At 41.9% G+C, this 19784-nt stretch overlaps 1 protein-coding gene across 2 annotated transcripts; it reads right to left on the bottom strand.

Annotated features, from left to right (window-relative positions):
- Positions 1 to 1282: 1282 nt before the first annotated feature.
- On the bottom strand, positions 1283 to 13672 carry LOC106564933 (protein phosphatase 1 regulatory subunit 12C). 2 transcript variants are annotated; one of them, XM_014131466.3, is made up of 20 exons: positions 13094 to 13672; positions 12384 to 12558; positions 12143 to 12273; positions 11743 to 11861; positions 11296 to 11455; positions 10941 to 11085; positions 10486 to 10560; positions 10094 to 10173; positions 8417 to 8526; positions 8253 to 8317; positions 7853 to 7986; positions 6492 to 6579; positions 6248 to 6365; positions 4823 to 4932; positions 4237 to 4301; positions 4105 to 4144; positions 3771 to 3875; positions 3241 to 3291; positions 3000 to 3050; positions 1283 to 2550 (listed from the first exon to the last, which is right to left on the bottom strand). In XM_014131466.3, exons 1-20 carry the CDS (start codon positions 13315 to 13317, stop codon positions 2464 to 2466), a joined length of 2133 nt encoding a protein of 710 aa, XP_013986941.1. In that variant the 5' UTR covers positions 13318 to 13672; the 3' UTR covers positions 1283 to 2463. The 2 variants fall into 2 exon arrangements, with proteins under 2 accessions (XP_013986941.1, XP_013986942.1); XM_014131467.3 differs by having other exon boundaries at positions 7853 to 7983; positions 13094 to 13670.
- Between the last annotated feature and the right edge of the window lie 6112 nt (positions 13673 to 19784).

The following is a 19784-nucleotide window of genomic DNA, read 5'->3' as shown; positions in this document are numbered from 1 at the left end:
GCCTATTCCATAACCCCACCGCCACCATGGGGCACCCTGTTCACAACGTTGACTTGAGCAAACCGCTAGCCCAGACAAGGCCCTACACGCTGACTGCCATCTGCCGGTACATTTGAAACCAGGATTCATCAATGAAGAGTATACTTCTCCAGCGTGCGGCCATCGAAGCTGAGCATTGGCCCTCAATTCGGTTACGACGCCGAACCGCAGTCATGTCAAGACCCTGGTGAGGACGAGCACGCAGATGAGCTTCCCTGAGACAGTTTCTGACAGTTTGTGCAGTACCATGGTAGACCCTCATACTTCAAGGCTAAAACCATGGTACATTTCCATGGTTTAAGTGAAAGTACCATAGTAGTACCATGATATAAATGAAGGGTTTTATAAGAAACTGTTTATTTGGTATTCATTATTTATTACAAATTATCCCTTTAACTGTTACTTTAGTTAAGAACTTAGATTTGGTAACACGTTCAAGCAACATTTTTTATAAAATTAAGCTCTATATGCTTTATTCCATGTGAAGCTGTATAGTAGATATGTGACTACTTTATGAAAGTGGATATGCTGATCTAGTGCAGGATTCTCCGACCAAGCTACCCGCCTGTAGGTTTTCCCCAGTTGTAACTAACCGGATTCATTTGATCAACTAGCTAATTATTAGAATCAGGTTGGCTAGATTAGGGGTCGAGTGAAAACCTACAGGACGGTAGCTCTCCAGGAACAGGGTTGGAGAGCCTTGATCTAGTGGATATTATGTCTGTTGTAAAATGATACACTTGCAAGTGTTGCAGAAAAAGAGGAAACTCAGAACTCAGCTGTGGAGTCATTACTGATTGTGATGTAATTATTCATGTTTCTTTTTACCTACTAAGATTCCTCTTGAAAAGTCCAGTGCAGTCAAAAACTTGATTTTTCCTGTGTTATATCTCCACACTATGAGGTTGGAATAATACCGTGAAATTGCAAAAATGATAATACCCTTTTAGTGTAAGAGCTGTTTGAAAAGACCGCCTAAAATTTCAGCCTGTTTTGGTGGGATGGAGTTTTGGCCTGCCTGGTGACATCACCAGGTGGTTAAATTGGTTAATAGACCAATAAGAAAGAGAGTTCTAAACATTTAGTTTTCAGTTGCCCCCTCCACACTCCCAGACAGTCCTAGCAAAATTATTGCTTGATTATCGCTCTTTGCTAAGAAGCTGTTTCTTTACCATTTTAATTGATAACAATCACAGTAAGGTACTTAATTGTTACCCAAAAATGATTTGATATTGAGATAAAAACAGCTGCATTGGACCTTTAATGAAAAGCACAATATAAATAAAATGAGCATCAACTTCCACATACAGTGCTTCCTTAATGTCTCCATTAGGTAAGGTGTTGATCATGAGTTTTATTCTCTTCACCACACAGGAACTGTGGGGTGGGAGATGGCAAGCTTAATTTACCATACTGTATTTTATTTTTGACGTTGTGTAAATATTAATTACAAATATATATAGAAAGGCACATTGTCAAAATACAATTTGGCATGCATTTTAAAAAACAAAAAAACGCAGTAAACATTCAAAAAAAACTTGACCCATCTTGCCTGTCGACTAACTAACAGGTCTCCGTCACAGTACGAGCACCCAGCATCTCCATCCTTTCCTAAATAAAAGAGACCATTACTACTACATCACTGGAAGAGGAGAGGGCCCCTGTACATAAATATACACATAAATATACATTCAAAAAAAACTTAACATGCACATACAGTTTGGTCCAACTTTAACAGTAGTCAGCTCAAGTACAGTATTGACCCAGACTCGTCCTGAGAGAGACATACCATTCACTTCACCTTTCCCCAAACAACATGCCAAACAAGCCGTAAATGGGGGTGTGTGTTTTTGGCACATTTTTGTGGAATATGCATGTCAAAACCTAATAACAACCTTCTCTGCCTTTCCTCAGAACTGAAGCACCTTCCGTTTGCATCGCCCCCCCCAGTCTGTTTAGGTGTCTAGTGGTATGTACTCTGAAGTAAAACCATGTTATCGTAAGCGCGCACTTTGCATGGTTATTAAAGTATATCTTAAAAACACATGTATCCTTAAACAAGGTAATGCAGAAGCAAAGCACAAAATATTTTGGTCCAAAAAAAAAAAAAAAAAACTTTTAAAGAATTTGAACAGGAACACCGTACAGTACCCTGTGAATCCATAGGAGGTGCAGTTCAGCTTGTTATACAGTAGATCGAGTAATGAGTGAAGCCAAACCAAAGGCGAATAATAACCCTGCAAAAACTATTCTTTCCAGTTATAAATCCAAAAATGTCATTGAACAAACGCATCGTTGGTCTTCTATCAGAGCAGAACGCAGTTTTTTAATGCTGGGTTTTGTTCCCGGTATGTGCCTTGTGAGTTGGGCAAGAGACAGGAACTTTTAACACTTTTCTCCATCTAGAGGTTTGGGAGATGAGGCTCATTTGGAAAGTTTGCTGATGACACGGATGAGAGCGGCATTCTCGTCCTTTAGCCTCTGGTTGTCTGCTCGGAGATCCACCAGCACCTGGAAATACACGATAACAAGGGAGGGTAGAAAACATCAGGGACAAATAGATTTTTTAATTTTTATCATCGTGATCAGTTGATGGAAATCTATTGGTCATTGTATGTTACAGATAAATGCAATGTAGAACAGTACAGAATAAAACCATATTCTCAGAACACATTTTTTGGGTTGTTTTACATAGTGTTTGGGGTAGATTGTCATGAATTGTTTGTGTAATTTGGAGTTGGTTTGAGTACTTTTATGTGGTTAATGTTTTCAGTAGTTTCGTTTTTTTTGGGGGGGGGTATGCGGTCAGTATGTTGGGTTGCTTGAGGTTGTTCTGGGTAGTTAGTAGGATCCCAAACAACATAAATCAATGCTAACAATTATGCAGGTTAATTAAAGTCTGAACAGACAAGATATGAGTTAAATAGGCTAGCCCCGGTGACTGAACAATGCCCTTATACCTTCAGCTCATCCTCCAGTTCCACTGCTTTTCTCTGGAGTGCTCTCTTCTCCTGCGAGTAAAACAGATACTGATTTTATAACTCTCTCCCACATAGGTATGCAGCCTTTACAGCTAATGACATTAGGTTATATTCCATTTGACCTCAATTGATTCAATAAATAAATAATTTCCTGAATTGGGAAGCTAAAAGTGAAATGGACCCTAAAAAATGAATACAGACAGTTTAAGAGGGGACTCACAAATCTCTCCAGTTCCAGCAGGGCCGGCCTCTCTGTGTTGCTCTCTTGACTCTGAAATGGCGACAGACAGTTACAACAGGGCCAGTGATTGACATGCACAGCTCAACACAGAAGCTGAGCAGTATAAATTCCAACACATTCTGTGTGCTATAATCTGGAATCCATCTTTGTGTTCCTACAATACTGTGTATTGTTTGTCTTACACAACGTAACTTCTCTCCACATTGTCAGAGGCGGACACAGAACACCGTCAGGTCCCGCCACATGACCAGCGACAGCACTTCTAGGACCTGCCTCCCTGACAGACTGACAGTGTCCCAATACTCTTCGTCTCCCTCCTTTCCACTGCTATGTGGATCTAATATATTGAAATGGAATACCTGATAATCATATCCAGACTTATCTGTAGTTCCCTATCTGTAGTTATGAGCGGGAGAAGACAAGGAAAAGAGTCATGGCACATGGCTTTGTTATACACCATAGATCTTGAACCATGGTCCATCAACATCCAGACAGGATCATATCCTCACCTGTCGGAGTCTCTCCAGCTCCACTTTGCTCTGGCTGAGCAGCAGCGCCGTCTCCTGCAGCTTGTCTCTGAGCAGGCCGTTCTCCTGCAGCACCGACATGTACAGCTAGGGGGCGACACAAATACAGGGATTCGGTCATAGCCTAGCCTCTGCAGTTCTAAATACATTCAGTTTAAGCGGCTTAAACTCATATTCCCCAGCTCGTGAGTTGCATCCATTCATTCCCCTCAGAGCATGTTATTCTCTCACTTATTAAAACCTTAGCTTCCATCTTTCAAGTGCCTGAAGAATGTGTGTATTTAAAAATCACCGGGAGTTGTCAACAATACCATACCATTTTGTACTCTGGTGAAGAATCTCCCAACTGAGGCTCGCTGCAAAGATAGACAGAGTACATGATTTACGCAATACAAAAGAGGTTTAGTAATTCAGGATACTGTAGTATAGAAATTAAAAAAACACTTACCTGGGTGAACTATGACAGTGGTTTTCATCCTGTTGGGCTTCATCCATTGCATCCAAATGTTCATTCTTGTAAAAAAAAAAAAATAGTTACAGTGTATAATGAACATTGTAACAAATACCACGTTAACAATGGTACGTTTGACATTGACCACTAATATTTTACCAGGCATTGTAATACAAGACCATTTTTGTGACAAACCATCAGATTCCAACATTTTGTGTGTGGGGGGGGAAAGTCCTATATTTCAGGTCTACACTATAAAGCAGTCAAAATACAGAAATGTAGCAATTACACAACTGAAAAAGGGAAGAAAAAACCCCAACATTTCAGGTGGGGTATGAGTTCCTGTTCTGAGTATGAGGTTACAACATACTGTTGCATTTCCTCTTTGTCTTTGTTGGACATAATATTTATTTTGTACTTGTGGCATGTTGGAAGTGGACAAGAAAGAGTGATATTGGTTGATAGTCAAATTAAAGTTCAATCAGTTTATACAAAAGAGGAAATGGTCAAACGATGAGAACAAAGACGTCAATAGCTCTAGCACGAATACTATGAATATGTATGAAGGGGTTCCTCCGCTTACCCCTAGTTGAACCACCCCGGTGGAGCGTCTCTCTCTCCTTCCCTTCCGTCGGTCCCTCACTCCTAGCCGCGTCTCTCCCTCAGACCCGACCTCCTTCACTGGGTCAGTGTCTACAATACAATAGGAACAGAATGACAGACATTGATAGATCAAAGGCATTCAACAGCACGGCTCAAAACTAACTTTTACCACCGGTGACACAATTTTTCCTGTTGACGCCACCAGCACATGATATGGTTGCACCAATTTTTTTGCCGCTGCGTGCTGATAATGACCTGACAGTGGCACACTGGGCCAATGCCAACTGAAAGTTACTGGCCCGAATGAAAAGAATGCTGGCCAAGGAAAGCAGATGATGCGCGCATCAATTAAAATGTTTCATTTGCAGGCTGCGTAAGTAGCCTATAGCAGGGCTCTCCAACCCTGTTCCTAGTGAGATACCGTCCTGTAGGTTTTCGCTCCAACACTAATCTAGCGCAACCGATTCTAATAATAAGCTGGTTGATAAGTTGATTCAGGAAAGTTACAACTGGGGTTGAAATGAAAACCTCCAGGAAAAGGGTTGGAAAGCCCTGGCCTATAATGACCTACCCTCCATAAAAAAATATCATCTTTGAGCAATCTTAAAAAGGGTGTTATTGCTAGCGATTGTAGGGCCCAATAAAATTAATAGTTTTCCCTCAGAATTTCAACTTGGGGTTGAAAAATTCCTCAAATTTGATTTTCTCTGTCCACAACAATGCTTAAACCACATCGGGAGAACACTTTTGAGATCTGGGAACAATAAAAAACAAAATTGTAGTTGCCCTTCAATTCAATTGTGCACCTAGCAAGAGGTCATTGTGTTCGGCTAGCGGTACTGTACAATGTAGGCTACATGTGATGGCACAGTTTGATAAACAAATGCCGTGCAATTGTTACAAATCATCAAGATATCATTCAGCCAGGTATTTAATTGATAAGGTTTTCTGGGAAAGCCTTTAGGAATGTTCATTCAAACAGCACATGACTCAATTTTGCTTTGCAAAGATTAAACCAAGACTTCGGACCAAACTTTATGAATACCTGGTCTGCATACCCATTGTTGCATACCTTTATAATAATAAAAAAAAAAGCTGAAAATTGTGAACCAAAAAGTAACGCGAAGAAAAAAAATAATAATTCACTGGCACCGTAGCATCCAATTAAAAATGTGAGTTGCACTGCCAAGTCAAACGGTCACAAATACGAGTTTTGGTTGCAATTTTGAGCCCTTAACAGACACCAAGGCTAGAGGCTAAAGGATGCGTTTGATATTGCCAACATGATGTTTTCATGACACTAAAATACTTTTAAATTAGGATTCATAATCCTGTCTTCCTGAATGGCATTAATATTAATTAAATGAAAACAGCACATTTTTTCCCCCACCACAGTCCCACTCACCTCTCTCAGCAGGTGTTATGGTGACTATAGGGCTGACATGCAGGATGTTGCTGGGTGCTGGATCAGCTGGTTTGGCTACGCTCTTCTCCGCCTCCTTCAAGTCAGTGAGCGTCACACCCTTTCACAGGAAACAAGCAAAAATCATGTTTATTATTTATGCTAAAAAGGTGGTCAGTTAAGGTGACGAGATCCATTTGAAGTCCTCTGTAAGAGACGTAAAGAGATGGTTTATTGTGGCCGGTACCTGTGTGGAGCGGCGAGACTGGCGCATGAGGCGTGACCGTGCTTTCCTCTGAGACTCAGACTCCTCGTCTCGTACAGGGGCCTGGAACCTGAGGGGCAAACATCCACACAGCTCCATTAGAACCCTTAGATTCAGAGCCGTAACCAGGGTTGGGGTTTTAGTGAGGAGTTTTTTTGTTGCATTTATTTACAATTAAATAAACTTTTAAATGCTATTTGGAGAACAGCAAAAAAAACGACCCCCGCCATTATCACCTTGGCTGCTGTAGGTTCATTCACCTCAGTCGATCTACAAACGCAAAGCCTATTAGCTATACACGACTGTAATGTTATACCCCTGAAAGGGGGGAAATATCAGAAATGATCCACACTGACGCGCAGCATCAGAAAATGTTCAGTTAGTTGTAATAATCAACTCTATACATAAAATAATCAACTCTATACATAGATTTCCATTTTCTTAACTTACATAGAGTTCACGTTTCTCTTCCAAGGCATTACTAATCAAGCTCCGCACAGACATCAACGGAGCACACGTTTTATCACATTCACATGAATTATTAGCATATTAACTTACAATTCTGTATTAACGTCAGTGATGTAGTGTTAAAAGAGGTAGGTAATGGGTAAACTATAAACTCCAGTGGGCGATCAAGACTAACAAGAGCGTTGGGTCAGTAACCGAAATGTCGCTGGTTCGAAGAACAGATCCACACAGCTCCATTAGAACCCTTATATTCAGAAAGCTCCAAAAGAACACATCCACACAGCTCCATTAGAACCCTTATATTCAGAAAGCTCCAAAAGAACACATCCACACAGCTCCATTAGAACCCTTAGATTCAGAATGCTCCAAAAGAACACATCCACACAGCTCCATTAGAACCCTTAGATTCAGAATGCTCCAAAAGAACACATCCACACAGCTCCATTAGAAGATGGTATATTCAGAATGCTTCAAAAGAACACATCCACACAGCTCCATTAGAAGATGTATATTCAGAATGCTCCAACACATCCACACAGCTCCACTAGAAGATGTATATTCAGAATGCTCCATAAGAACACATCCACACAGCTCCACTAGAAGATGTATATTCAGAATGCTCCATAAGAACACATCCACACAGCTCCATAAAAGCACATCCACTTAATTTACATCAGAAGACACACACTCCTCTACTAAAACACATTGATAGTGCTTGAACAACTGCCGGTGTGTTGAGTCTGTCATTCATTAGCTCTCATCATCACTTCCTTCTTATGTGCCACACCCTGCCTCCTGCTACACCAACTATTCACCTATCTTTCCTATAGTTGTGCCAGGCCACTAAGCTTTAATGTGTGTCATGTGGCTCTTACTTCCGTCTGTCTGGGTTGGTGTTGTTGGGACTATCAGCCAGGGGGTCTTTCCTCTGGGGGGTGGGCTGGACCCGGGCTGTACGACTGGCTCTGTCCTGGTCCCGCTCCTCCACATCTTTCTCCTCTGGAGTCTGCTGAACCACAGGCAAGACAGGACCACGGGCAAGACAGGACCGTGTTGATACAGAGAAATAATAACATTCCTCTTGACAGTAATCGAGTCACTGTTGGTAGGCTGATGATTCACATTTTTCTTGACGTTCAAATGTAAAGGACATTTTGTGAACGTCAACAGCGAAGATACAAAATAAGGAATAGGTAAGTGTGTAAAGCATGACAGGCCCAGGTAGACTACACAACATCTACAGTACAGCTTAAGATGCATTGAGACATGCCTTACCTTTTCAGCAGGGCTGACGGTGGAGTTGGCACTCTCTGTGTCTGGACTGGATAGAGTGGAGCCTTCTAAGAAAGACAGACAGGTGTACTCTAGTCAGTGGGTAATCATGAATGGGTATTCAAAATGTGTGTGTGTGTGTGTGTGAGATCAGCCATATTTTATACCAGGGCTGCTCTCTTTCTCCTCGCTGAGCTCCAGGCCTTTAGACCTCCTCTCTTTAGACTGGTCCTGCACATTCATCTTCTCCCTACTGCTCATCCTGCACACGGAGGTCCTGAAACACACAGAGATGATCACTATCTGCATTTCACAGAAACAGGCTGCATTCAGATTCTTTACCCTTCTCCCAAAGGGTGCTCTCGTTCACTCCCCTCCATGCATTGAAAAGCTTTGGATTGGTGCATACATGGGAGATAATATCGGAATGTAGGAGGAAGGCATCCAGTTCTGACACTGTCCAACACAATCCCTGCTATTATTTATAAGGAAGACGCCTTTTTCATAGTCAGCCATCTTTGTAAAATAACAGTCAATGAAGAACTATCCAACCGAATCTCATCTACATTTCTAATGAAGACAAAACCATCTTTCTGCATGAAAATAATATATATATTTGATAGTTGAGGCCAAGCCCACCACATTTACTCCAACTACAGCCTAACTGCAAATGTACTCCAACTACAGTCTAACTGCGAAATAAATACTACAGATCAGAAGAGGAAAAGAAACAGGAGAAAATAAGATGCAGTAGTAATAAGGCATACACTGACCTCAGTTGTATGTTATCAGATGCAGTGATAATAAGGCATATACTGACCTCAGTTGTATGTTATCAGATGCAGTGATAATAAGGCATACACTGACCTCAGTTGTATGTTATCAGATGCAGTGATAATAAGGCATATACTGACCTCAGTTGTATGTTATCAGATGCAGTGATAATAAGGCATATACTGACCTCAGTTGTATGTTATCAGATGCAGTGATAATAAGGCATATACTGACCTCAGTTGTATGTTATCAGATGCAGTGATAATAAGGCATATACTGACCTCAGTTGTATGTTATCAGATGCAGTGATAATAAGGCATATACTGACCTCAGTTGTATGTTATCAGATGCAGTGATAATAAGGCATATACTGACCTCAGTTGTATGTTATCAGATGCAGTGATAATAAGGCATATACTGACCTCAGTTGTATGTTATCAGATGCAGTGATAATAAGGCATATACTGACCTCAGTTGTATGTTATCAGATGCAGTAGTAATAAGGCATATACTGACCTCAGTTGTATGTTATCAGATGCAGTGATAATAAGGCATATACTGACCTCAGTTGTATGTTATCAGATGCAGTGATAATAAGGCATATACTGACCTCAGTTGTATGTTATCAGATGCAGTGATAATAAGGCATATACTGACCTCAGTTGTATGTTATCAGATGCAGTGATAATAAGGCATATACTGACCTCAGTTGTATGTTATCAGATGCAGTGATAATAAGGCATATACTGACCTGTTGTATGTTATCAGATGCAGTAGTAATAAGGCATATACTGACCTCAGTTGTATGTTATCAGATGCAGTAGTAATAAGGCATATACTGACCTCAGTTGTATGTTATCAGATGCAGTAATAATAAGGCATATACTGACCTCAGTTGTATGTTATCAGATGCAGTAATAATAAGGCATATACTGACCTCAGTTGTATGTTATCAGATGCAGTAATAATAAGGCACATACTGACCTCAGTTGTATGTTATCAGATGCAGTAGTAATAAGGCATATCTGTTGTTTGTTATAAGATGCAGTAGTAATAAGGCATATACTGACCTCCGTCGTTTGTTATCAGCTTTTGCAGCAGTAGAGCCTGCAGGGTTCTGTCTGTCCATGATGGACTGCTCATTACGCCACTGTGAAGGGACACTCCGTCATCAGTGACAAAAATATGACCACTGTCATTAGATAACACACATAATAATATTGCAAGGCAGATAAAGTAGCAAGAGTCATGGCAACATCACTCATCAGTAAGAGAAACATAGGAAGACTGCCTTTTGCAGAACAGCCCAATATTACATGGCAAATATGGCAACAAGTCAAATGAAAATATTCTGAAAAGATGTGAAATCTACAATTAATATTTCCCAATCAGGCAATTTTGTATTGGCCACCTAGAGAAATATTTTGCACACATGAACAGTGACAAAAAAGGGAAGTCTCACATTGGCTTGTTTCTGTGACAGCTCCTCCAGCAGTGACACAACACTCTCATCAGCGACATCAAACGGAGTCTGACCCTGCAGGGTTTACGTTGCAAAATGAAAACAGAGCACAAAGGAAGCAGCAAGACATTATGTGGCATCACACTTCCTACCACATGACGAAGCTATATTAGCCTAGAATTTCAAAAAGTAGTAACAAATACTACAGAGACCTGGTATACAAGCAGTCGACAATATTTCCCAGTACATTGAGTGTCTTGAGGAGGATGGGCTCACTGTAATTAGCTAGAATAAAATAAATGGAACAGTAATCAAACACATCAAACATACTGAAATCGCGTTTGTCTCCGTTCCATTAATTCCATTCATTACAATGAGCTCGTCCTCCTATAGCTCCTCCCACCAGCCTCCACTGGTATACATGTGTATGGCTCTAGTCTGTCTGTCGGTCTCACCCCATTGCTGCAGGCCTCCATGTCGCAGAGCTGTTCAGCCAGTATCCTGCAGGCATCTCCCTGACCCCAGTGTGACGCTGCGTGGAGAGGCGTCCAGCCATCACAGTCCATCTCTGACACGTCCAGACCACACTGGCATAGCAGTCTGAACCACAACAACACAGAGTGGCTTAGCACAGAGAGCAAAGCAGAAAGCCTATGCAATTGAGTTAATTCATTTTGTCTCTTTGTTTTTTAACAATGCCCTGCTTTTCCATAAACTCAAAGAGTTATTGAGCTTGTCAGAGTGGCTGTGAGGGAGAGACAAGAAAAATAGGGTTTTTGAGAGAATTGGGACACGGTCATGGACACTCACTTGATGGCTTCCAGGTAGCCCTTGGCTGCAGCCACATGCAGGGGAGTAGCCCCAGTTTTGGGGTGCCGTAGTTCTGAGGGAGGCCCCTCTGTCAGCCAGGCTCTCGCGTCTTTCATGATCTGCTCCTCCTCCACCCGCTTAGCTGCCTCTACGTCCACACCTGAGACGGGAATGAAATGTATAATCAACAACTGAACAAGAATGTGGAAAAAGTGGTAGTCATGAAGCTTCTTCCTCTCTCAACTCCACTGAAAAAGGGGGAGCCTTATTCTTGTTTAGCTCAATATAAAATGTGACAGCATCACAAGCCAAAAATTGGCTAAGAGTGTGCCCTGGCTTCCCTTCCTTCTCAGTACCTAAGTAAGTCTTTATAAATCAGACACCACAACACTTATCACCCTGAATCTATCCTTTGTTTCCTCCCTGTGTTGGTAGTACAGTACTCACCTTGTCTCACTGTGTATTGGTGCAGGAGCGACTCAGTGGCCTCGTCTTCAGCTATATCTAGGGGGACGTCGCCATCGCAGTTCACAGCAGTGAGAGACGCACCCTGCTGCAAAAGGAAACTGAGATATAGAAAGAGAGTTTGAAACCATCCACAAGAGAGAAACAGGCCACATAACCAAGAGTAAACAAAAAGCTGTTGGCCAGCTTTACAGGCCCTGCTGTACCAGACAACAATACAGCATTGTTGAATGGAGAAACATTGGCACAGGGAGGCTAAGGCTACAAAATCAGGTTAACTCAATTGCAACGACAGCCCAACATTATAACAGAGGAATGTAGAAAGCTTTCATAGGTAGTCCCTATTCTATTGCCTGATGTTGAAGTGATATACTGTACATACTCGGTGATCTCCAGGTTCCCACAGGTGGCTGCCACATGCAGCGGAGTCCAGCCCTCACTGTCCACCTGGTTTATGTTGGCACCCTGAGCCAGGAGAAAGACCATGACCTCCATGCTCCCATCTATACAAGCCTACAGTGAATGAGGAGAGAGGATGATGATATTCATAGCTCCAGTATGACTATAGGTTGTAGAGTCAATACACAGACACTTGATTCTACTCATTTACCACAAGTCCTTACCTGGTGAAGAGCTGTGATTCCGTCAGCATTGGCACAATTCACAACCTCTCCCTGAAAGTCTCCATTTTTGCCTTCTGTCTCTCTTGCATCTTTCAGCATTTCCTGGGCCTCATCCGTGTCACCACTGGCACAAGCTGCCAGGAACTCTGCAGCAGTATCAAACCGCACTCGCCTCCTACAGTTGAGGTCATCATTTAGTGACATTACTCAGGATATTAAAGTGAATATTTTACCAGCACTCCATGGCAGCTACTCAAACCTCATTATTTGCATACATGAAAGGCAGGTCATATTCCCCTCCTCCAAATAGTCCATGTTAAACCCAGTGGTTGTCAACAACAGTGGTGGCCTGTAGCTAACTAGATATGTAGTTAGCTAACTTAACTATGTTGCTGGCTGACTAGTTAACTGCCTGCTAGCTTTCCAAAATGACTAGCCAGCCAATGTGGGTGAGTTAGCTGCATATCCTGTCGAATACTGTAGAGAACTGATCTAAATATACTACTAGACAAGCACACACGAATGTACTATTGTTGTGATTACAGACGTAGCTAGTTAGCGAGGTAAACATTGAAGTTTCAGCAAAGCAAGCTAGCAAGTGCCTAGCCCACGCATAGCATTCCTGAATAGTATCCGGTATAGTACTAGCTAGCTAGCGAGAATCTAGCTAGCTGGCTAGTTAGTAATGCAGCAATCTGACAATACAGTACCTTCGTTTGAGTAGAATACTATGGGCTTCCCCGGTGGTCGATCCGCTTCCCTCCACACCCTGAGAATGGTCCTTTGAAACGACGTTGTTCAAGGCCTCCGAGCCGCCTGCATCCTCGACATTGCCCCGCCACCTTCGCCTGGGCACACCCGGTTCTCTGTCGGTGCTTGAACCGGACCAGCGCTTCAATTGTTCCTGCCGTTTATCCTTTGCTGTGTCACCCATTATTATCCGACGAGGACTTTATCCAATAAAATATATATTCGATAGAAAAGACACACCCTCCATGTGTATAGTTTCACTTCCTTATTCAAAACACTGGGTGTGAAGCCAAAGATGGTGCATAAATGAAGATGTCCCACTCAGGCCGTTAACCATTGAAAAAAAATGTCACAGTTCCGGTCTGCTTAAGGAGCGGCTCTCCCATAGATGGGTTAGCTGACAACGAAAACGATGCGCACGCTTCAATGGAGGCAGAAGTCTGTGTGTTGTTGTGATTCTGGATGGCCAGATAGCAACAATGACAAGAAGCTGCCATGTTGGGACATCGTAGGTGGCTCATTTCAGCTAGTTTAATCTTGTTATTGATACTATGTATTGTGTTGGGGTGTTGAGACTGATGCAATGTCTATGCTAATGTGACAAAACTGTGCTAGCTAATTAACGAACAATGTAACTATGTATTTGAGAGACAAGTGCTCACTGTGCAAATGTATTTATGTTTTCAATAAACATTGGACACAAAATATAGTTTATATGTTGTCAACAATCTTAGCCAACCCTGTCTGTTTTGCCCAATAGTCCGCCACAGTGGGCGGGTCATAATACCTATAAAACCTAGCGGTAAAACATGGAAATAATTCCATACATTTTTCACGTTGGGAATTTTACAAACACTTTAAATTAAGTGTGTGTTTGGTGTAGGCTTACCTTGCTGTGACGGTTTGACAACCGTTTAATTCTCTCTCAGACAAGGTGAGTTTTATCAATATATTTGCCTCAATTTACTCTCACATTCGAAACGCTAATTACCAACATAGAAGACCTCAGCAAGCGCAATCAGAGACCTGTATCAAATCCAAGATGATTCCATGTGCTGTATTTAAATTAATTTAATAAAGTGTAGAAATTCTTCTGTCCCCTTTGTCTAATTTAGCCACTGACTACACTTTAGCTACCTAGTTAGCAAAGCAGTAGATCAGAATATATGTTTGTATTACTTTGCCTAGATAATTGTTCAGCTAGCAGAGCAGTAGATCATAAAATCATTTTGTATTACTTAGCCTAGATAATTGCTTGTACAGTATGTCGACTTGGTGTCTATCTCAGACCTTATGGCATTTTTAAAGGATAAGCATAAGAGCATTAAAGGGGGAGAAGACCACTATAAGCCTGGCCATGTGGAGAAGATTGACGGGCAATTTACCGGTTTGGTCAGGGCCATGAGGGATAAAGTTTATCCTGTTAAAAAATACAATGTCTTATACTGCTGTCAACATTCTACAAGGGAAGAGTTACTTTATCAATTATACAGTGCATTCGGAAAGTATTCAGACCCCTAGACCTTTTCCACATTTTGTAACATTACAGCCTTATTCTAAAATGAATTTAATCAATGTTTTTCCTCATCAGTCTACACACTACCCCATAATGACGAAGTGAAGACAGGTTTTTAGACATTTTGGCACATTTATAAAACAGAAACCTTATTTACATAAGTATTCAGACCCTTTGCTGAGACAAGAAATGTATCTCAGGTGCATCCTATTCCATTGATCATCCTTGGATTATTTCTACAACTTGATTGGAGTCCACCTGTGGTAAATTCAATTGATTGGACGTGATTTGGAAAGGTACACGCCTGTCTATATAAAGTCCCACAGTTGACAGTGCATGTCCTAGAGCTGGCCGCCCCAGCCATACTGAGCAATCGGGGGAGAAGGGCCTTGGTCAGGGAGGTGACTAAGAACACAATGGTCACTCTGACAAAGCTCCAGAGTTCCTCTGTGGCGATGGGAGAACCTTCCAGAAGGACAACCATCTCTGCAGCACTCCACCAATCAGGCCTTTATAGTAGAGTGGCTAGACTGAAGCCACTCCTCAGTAAAAGGCACATGATAGCCCGCTTGGAGTTTGCCAAAAGGCACCTAAAGACTCTCAGACCATGAGAAACAAGATTCTCTAGTCTGATGAAACCAAGATTGGACTCTTTAACCTGAATGCCAAGCGTCATGTCTGGAGGAAACCTGGCAGCATCCCTAGGGTGAAGCATGGTGGTGGCAGGATCATGCTGTGGTGATGTTTTTCAGTGGCAGGGACTGGGAGACTAGTCAGGATTGAGGGGAAAGATGAACGGAGCAAAGTACAGAGAGATTCTTGATGAAAACCTGCTCCAGAGCGCTCAGGACCTCAGACTGGGTTGAAGGTTCACCTTCCAACAAAACAACGACCCTAAGCACACAGCCAAGACAAGCGCAGGAGTGGCTTCGGGACAAGTCTCTGAATGTCCTTGAGTGGACCAGCCAGAGCCTGGCCTTGAACCCTATCAAACAGTTCTGGAGAGACCTGAAAAAAGCTGTGCAGTGACGCTCCCCATCCAACCTGACAGAGATGGAGAGGATCTGCAGAGAAGAATGGGAGAAACTCCCCAAATACAGGTGTGCCAAGATTGTAGCATCAAACCCAAGAACACTTGACTGTAATCGCTGCCAAAGGTGCTTCAAAGTACTGAGTAAAGGGTCTGAATGCTAATGTAAATGTGATCAGTTTTTCTTTTAATATACATCTGCAGAAAAAAAAATATATTTTTGCTTTGTCATTATGGGGTATTGTGTATAGCTTGATGAGGGGAAAAAATGATTTAATCAATTTTATAAGGCTGTAACATAACAAAATCTGGGAAAAAATCAAGGGCTCTGAATATGTTCCGAATGCACTGTATAATCACTCATCAGATTACCCCGGATAAAAGACTTAGATGAGTGATAATGCCGTTCTAGAATGTTGTCATTGATGAGACTGAATCTAAAAAATCTATTGACATCCAGAATTGAATTGTTTAGACATCCAGCATGTATTGTAGTTTCAGAACCAATCTTGAAAGGCTTTATTTATTCGGAGTGGTACATGCATTCACAGTCTTGATTTATAGGATCCTTCCCACTATTTGAATGATATGTCAAGTGTTATCAATTAAATGTTTAATGAAAAACTGCACTTGTCCTCATGTGAAAATGACAGTTAAATATTCTACAGCTGTAATGTCATCAATCAAATCAAACCTTTACTCATGAAAATCCACAATGGATAAAATGAATGGTGAAAAAAACTATTGGAACCATTTCCGTTTGACCACTAGGTTTTATGGGTATTATGACAACTCCACTGTGCCCCATAGTGGACCTGTCATTATACCTATAAAACCTTTGTGGATTTTAGAAACACTTCAAAAAAAAATGGGCTGCGTTTCGTGTAGACTTACACTGGCATGATGTTTTGAAACCGGTGCAAATCTCTCTTGGACAAGGTGACTTGTATTTGCCTGCCAAAAATGAAATGCTAATTAGCTGCTAATCTGTAATCATATAGAACTACAAATGTCTGTCTCAAGCTTCACATCTCACCAGGGCCATGATGATCTGGAGGAGACTGCAGAATCGAGACAAAGTTAAGAATCTCTGGATTAAGTGCTAAATTTAGTAATTCATAAATTGGTTCAAGTTGTTTAAATGGACAATTCTGTGAACTGTCTTGGGCAAGTTTTTTATAAAAAATGCCTGTTATCTAGCTAGGTAGCTCATGGTTGGTTAGTTAGTTAGCAACATTAGACTGCTATTCGCCATCTAGCCAGGCTATTTGCATAGCCATTTAAATGCATGAGAAATTAATAAAAACACGTTTCTTTCTTTGGCTTTTATAAACCAACAGTCTAGCATGGTAGCTAACTTGGGGAAGCTATGGCTAGGTGTTCTTGATAATCAAATGCAATTTTATTTGTCACATACACGTGTTTAGCAGATGTTAATGTGAGTGTAGCGAAATGCTTGTGCTTCTAGTTCCGACAGTGCAGTAATATCTAACAATTCCCCAACAACTACCTAATACACACAAATCTACAGGGGAGAATGAGAATATGTATATGGATGAGTGATGGCCGAGTGGCATAGGCAAGGTGCAATAGATGGTATAAAATATAGTATATACATGTGATATGAGTAATATAAGATATGTAAACATTATTAAAGTGGCATTATTTAGAGTGCATTGTATAAAGTGACTAGTGATCTATTTATTAAAGTGGCCAGTGATTGGGTCTCAATGTAGGCAACAGCCTCTCTGAGTTAGTGATTGCTGTTTAGCAGTCTGATGGCCTTGAGATAGAAGCTGTTTTTCAATCTCTCGGTCCCCGCTTTGAAGCACCTGTACTGACCTCGCCTTCTGGATGGTAGCGGTGTGAACAGGTAGTGGCTCGGGTGGTTGATGTCCTTAATTATCTTTTTGGTCTTCCTGTGACATCGGGTGCTGTAGGTGTCATGGGGGGCAGGTAGTTTGCCCCCGGTGATGCGTTGTGCAGACTGCACCACCCTCTGGAGAGCCTTGCGGTTGAGGGCGGTGCAGTTGCCGTACCAGGCTGTGATACAGAATGCTCTCAATTGTGCATCTGTAAACGTTTGTCAGGGTTTTGGGTGCCAAACCAAATTTCTTCAGCCTCCTGAGGTTGAAGAGGCACTGTTGCGCCTTCACCACATTGTCTGTGTGGGTGGACCATTTCAGTTCGTCTGTGATGCGTACGCTGAGGAACTTAAAACTTTCCATCTTCTCCACTGCTGTCCCTTCCATGTGGATAGGGGGCTGCTCCTTCTGCTGTTTCCTGAAGTCCACGATCATCTCCTTTGTTTTGTTGACGTTGTGTGAGAGGTTGTTTTCCTGACACCACCTCCTCCCTGTAGGCTGTCTCGTTGTTGTTAATCAAGCCCACTACTGTTGTCGTCTGTAAACTTGATGATTGAGTTGGGGACGTGCATGGCCACACAGTCGTGGGTGAACAGGGAGTATAGGAGGGGGCTGAGCACCCACCCTTGTGGGGCCCCAGTGTTGAGGGTCAGCGAAGTGGAGATGTTGGTACCTACCTTCACCACCTGGGGGCGGCCCGTCAAAGTCCAGGACCCAATTGCACAGGGTGGGGTTGAGACCCAGGGCCTCCAGCTTGATGATGAGCTTGGAGGGTACTATGGTGTTGAAAGCTGAGCTGTAGTCAATGAACAGCGTTCTTACATAGGTATTCCTTTTGTCCAGATGGGATAGGGCAGTGTGCAGGCGATTGCGTCGTCTGTGGACCTGTTGGGACGGTATGCAAACTGAAGTGGGTCTAGGGTGGCCGGTAAGGTGGAGGTGATATGATCCTTGACTAGTAACTAGTAATGTCTGTGGGTGAGGGGTGGGTAGCCTGCTTCAAGGACTACTTGACCTATAGCTACCCTAGCTCGCTGAATTATTTTAGTCTGGCTTTGAGGTTTCACAGATGGACTGATTCATCCTCTCGAATCAAGTGTGTTTACTGCAGAAAAACATTGTTTGCTGTTACCCTCTGGACAGCAGATCATTAGTATGGGCAAGGTTATGTAACCTTATTTATGACCGAATGGTGTAAAAACGATTGTAACCATTTCCATGTTTGACCGCTAGGTTTTATGGGTATTATGACTCATACTGTGGTAGACCAATGCATTAAGGTGCGTTCAAGACAACTGGGAACTCAGAAAAATACAAGGTGAAATCATGACGTCAGTGATCTTCAGGTCAGAAAGTCCGAGCTCTAGAAAGAAGCCAGAGTTCTTGAGTTGGAGTACCGAGTTAGATGACTGTTGAAAATGATTTTTCCCTGTCAGAGCTAGTTTTTTTTATTCTCTCAAGTTCCCAGTTGTCTTTAACACACTGAAGTTGTAAGTCTGAGATTTCTGACTTCCCAGTTGTTATGGGTAATGTATGGAACTGAGTCATGATCAAGGGCTGATGCTGATGCTATGTATTGGCCAATGAGAGGCTTTGAAAGCACCGGTCAGCTATAATGGCACTCCTCAGAAGAAGCAGTTTAGAATTAAATGATTCAAGGACAAAATTACTTTTATGTAGCTCAGATAATATAATTTAAAAGTGCATTAAGGTGTCTGTCATAGAATAAATGTGGCAAAACAAATGTAGACATTAATGAATTTCTATAGCTTCCCAAATCTTTTTTACAATGGTGGGGGAGTGCCAAGATGGTCTGGTCTTCTCAGCTAGTTAATTGACTACACAGCATATGAAACAGAACAAATGGAGCGAGTGAGATGTTTTGCTTGCTCTTCCATTTCTAGTGAGGCTACGGGATGCGTTTGAGAGCATCCCGTCTGCGCAGTGCCGCGCAAGAGTTGTCTGACATCATCATAAACAATCTCTGTTTATATTGTGCAGTGTTATAAGTTGTAGGTTTAAGGCAGCCCTGCATCCCTTTCACTTCTTGTCAGAACTGCATATTGCACTACACTCAGGTGAATATTTCAGAAACAAAACCACCACTTTGCATTTAGGAAAGTGACATCTGCTGTGCTTTAGAATAACTTATAGTTCCAGAAGTAAGGCAATCTAAATTCATTATGATCATAACTTTTAAGGCTTTGGGACCAATAAGGGGGACTCTGAAATTAAATTGA

The sequence above is a fragment of the Salmo salar genome, chromosome 12 (assembly GCF_965601325.2).
Source record: "Salmo salar chromosome 12, fSalSal1, whole genome shotgun sequence".
NCBI classification, from domain to species: domain Eukaryota; kingdom Metazoa; phylum Chordata; class Actinopteri; order Salmoniformes; family Salmonidae; genus Salmo; species Salmo salar.
This window is presented reverse-complemented; position numbering and strand designations above follow the sequence as displayed.

Coding starts and splice junctions, on each gene's coding strand:
- LOC106564933 (XM_014131466.3), bottom strand. CDS start 13,317: ATGGGTGACACAGCAAAGGATAAACGGCAGGAACAATTGAAGCGCTGG. Junction 7,987..8,252: donor CCGTCAGCCCTGCTGAAAAG/GTAAGGCATGTC, acceptor CCTGTGGTTCAG/CAGACTCCAGAGGAGAAAGA. Junction 3,876..4,104: donor CTTCACCAGAGTACAAAATG/GTATGGTATTGT, acceptor GTCGCCCCCTAG/CTGTACATGTCGGTGCTGCA.